The sequence below is a fragment of the Neomonachus schauinslandi genome, unplaced genomic scaffold, assembly GCF_002201575.2.
Source record: "Neomonachus schauinslandi unplaced genomic scaffold, ASM220157v2 HiC_scaffold_5243, whole genome shotgun sequence".
NCBI lineage: Eukaryota > Metazoa > Chordata > Mammalia > Carnivora > Phocidae > Neomonachus > Neomonachus schauinslandi.
This window is the reverse complement of record NW_025413931.1, coordinates 1-1,937: the sequence shown is the minus strand read 5'-3', so window position 1 is coordinate 1,937 and position 1,937 is coordinate 1. Positions and strand designations below refer to the sequence as shown.

The following is a 1,937-nucleotide window of genomic DNA, read 5'->3' as shown; positions in this document are numbered from 1 at the left end:
CCTCCAGTCCAGCAGGAGGCCCCAGCTCAGTCCCCTGTCCCCCAGCACGCCCCAGCTATGTCTCCTGAACCCCCTAAGGAGGTGGAACTTTCTCCCACACAGCAGGAGGCCCCAGCTCAGTCCCCTGTCCCCCAGCAGGCCCCAGCTCTATCTCCTGAGCCCCCTAAGGAGGTGGAATCTTCTCCCACACAGCCAGAGGCCCCAGCTCAGCCTTCAGAGCCCCCTCAGAAGGTAGAACCATCTCCAGCCCAGCAGGAAACCCCAGCTCAGCCTCTACAACTCCCTGACAAAGTAGAACCTTTTCCAGTCTCTCAAGAGACTCATTCTCAGCTTCCACAGTCTCCTGAGAAGGTAGAATCCTCTCCAGTCCTGCAAGAAGCCCCATCTCTACCTCTAGAGCCCCTTAAGGAGGTAGAACCTTCTCCAACCCAGGAGGAGGCTCCAGCTCAGCCTCCAGAACCACCTAAGGAGGTTGTAGCACAACCTCCAGTCCACAATGAGGTGACCGTTCCACATCTAGGACAAGAGCAAGCTCAGCCTTCAAACCTGCCCAGTGCCACTGTTCAACCTGTTGACCTGGAGCTTACTGTAACTCCAGAACCTACTACAGAGGCTGAGCATTCCATGGCCCCGCAGCAGACTCTATCTCTTCCAGAGGACCCCGAGGTGACACTTCCAAATCCAGAGCACGTTCAGGCTCAGCAACCAAATTTGACCGAAGTCACAGTTCAACCTTTAGACCTGGAGCTTACCGTAGCTCCAGAACCCACTACAGAGGTTGAACATTCTACAGCCCTGAAGAAAACTGTAGCTCCTCCAAAGGACATTTACACACCTAGAGCAGGTGCACACTCAGCACCCAACTTTGGCTGAAGTCACAGTTCAACCTTTGGACCTGGGGCTTACCATAACTCCAGAATTTACTAAGGAGACTGAACTTTCTCTACCTACGCAGGGGACCCCAATTCAGCCTCCAGAGCCACCTAAGGAGGTTGTTGTAGCTCAATCTCCGGTATATCAGGAGGAGATTGTTCAGACACCAGGTCAAGATGAAGCTCAGCATCCATCATCACCCAGTGTAACAGTTCAACCTTTGGACCTGGAACTTACTGTAAGTCCAGAACCCACTACAGAAGTTGAACATTTTACAACCCTAAAAAAGGCTACATCTCCTCCAAAAGACCTTGAGGTGACACTTGCACATTCAGAGCAGGTTCAGTCTCACCGTCCAACCTTAAATAAAGTCACAGTTAAACCTTTGGACCTGGAACTTACCATAAGTCCAGAATCTACTACCGAGGTTGAACCTTCTCCAGCCATGCATGAGACCCCACATCAGCATCCAGAGCCGCCTAAGGAACTTGTATCTCAACCTCCCGTATATCAAGAGGCAGCAGTTCCAACACCACGTCAGGATCAAGCTCAGCATCGCTGGTCACCAAATGGGACAGTTCAACCTTTGGACCTGGAGCTTACCATAACTCCAGAATCTACTACAGAGGTTAAACAGTCTACAACCCTGCAGCAGACTACAACTCCTCCAAAGGACCTTGAGGTGACATTTCCACAGTCAGAGCAGGTTCGGGTTCAGCATCCAGCCTTAAATAAAGTCACGGTTAAACCTTTGGACCTGGGGCTTATCATAACTCCAGAACCTACTACAGAGACCGGAACTTCTCCAACCATGCAACAGACCCCAACTCAGCCTCCAGAGCCACCTAAGGAGGTTGTAGTTCAATATCCATTCCATCAGGAGGTGACAGCTCCAGCTCCAAGTAAGGATCAAGGTCAGCATCCAGCGTCACCCGGCACCACATTTCATCATGTGGACTTGGGGCTTACCATTACTCCAGAGCCTATTATGGAGGCTGCACATTCTACAACCACGAAGAAGACTACAGCTCCTCCTCCAAAGGACCTTGAGGTGACACTTGCCC

The 1,937-nt window shown here is 51.6% G+C and overlaps 1 protein-coding gene across 1 annotated transcript; it reads left to right on the top strand.

Annotated features, from left to right (window-relative positions):
- Window positions 1-7: 7 nt before the first annotated feature.
- Window positions 8-1,924, top strand: LOC123323995 (leucine-rich repeat-containing protein 37A3-like; the record flags this gene model as incomplete). The annotated part of the gene is made up of 2 exons (XM_044912526.1): window positions 8-807; window positions 857-1,924. Coding segments are annotated over exons 1-2 (1,818 nt in total), but the record flags the coding sequence as incomplete, so codon positions are not given.
- Between the last annotated feature and the right edge of the window lie 13 nt (window positions 1,925-1,937).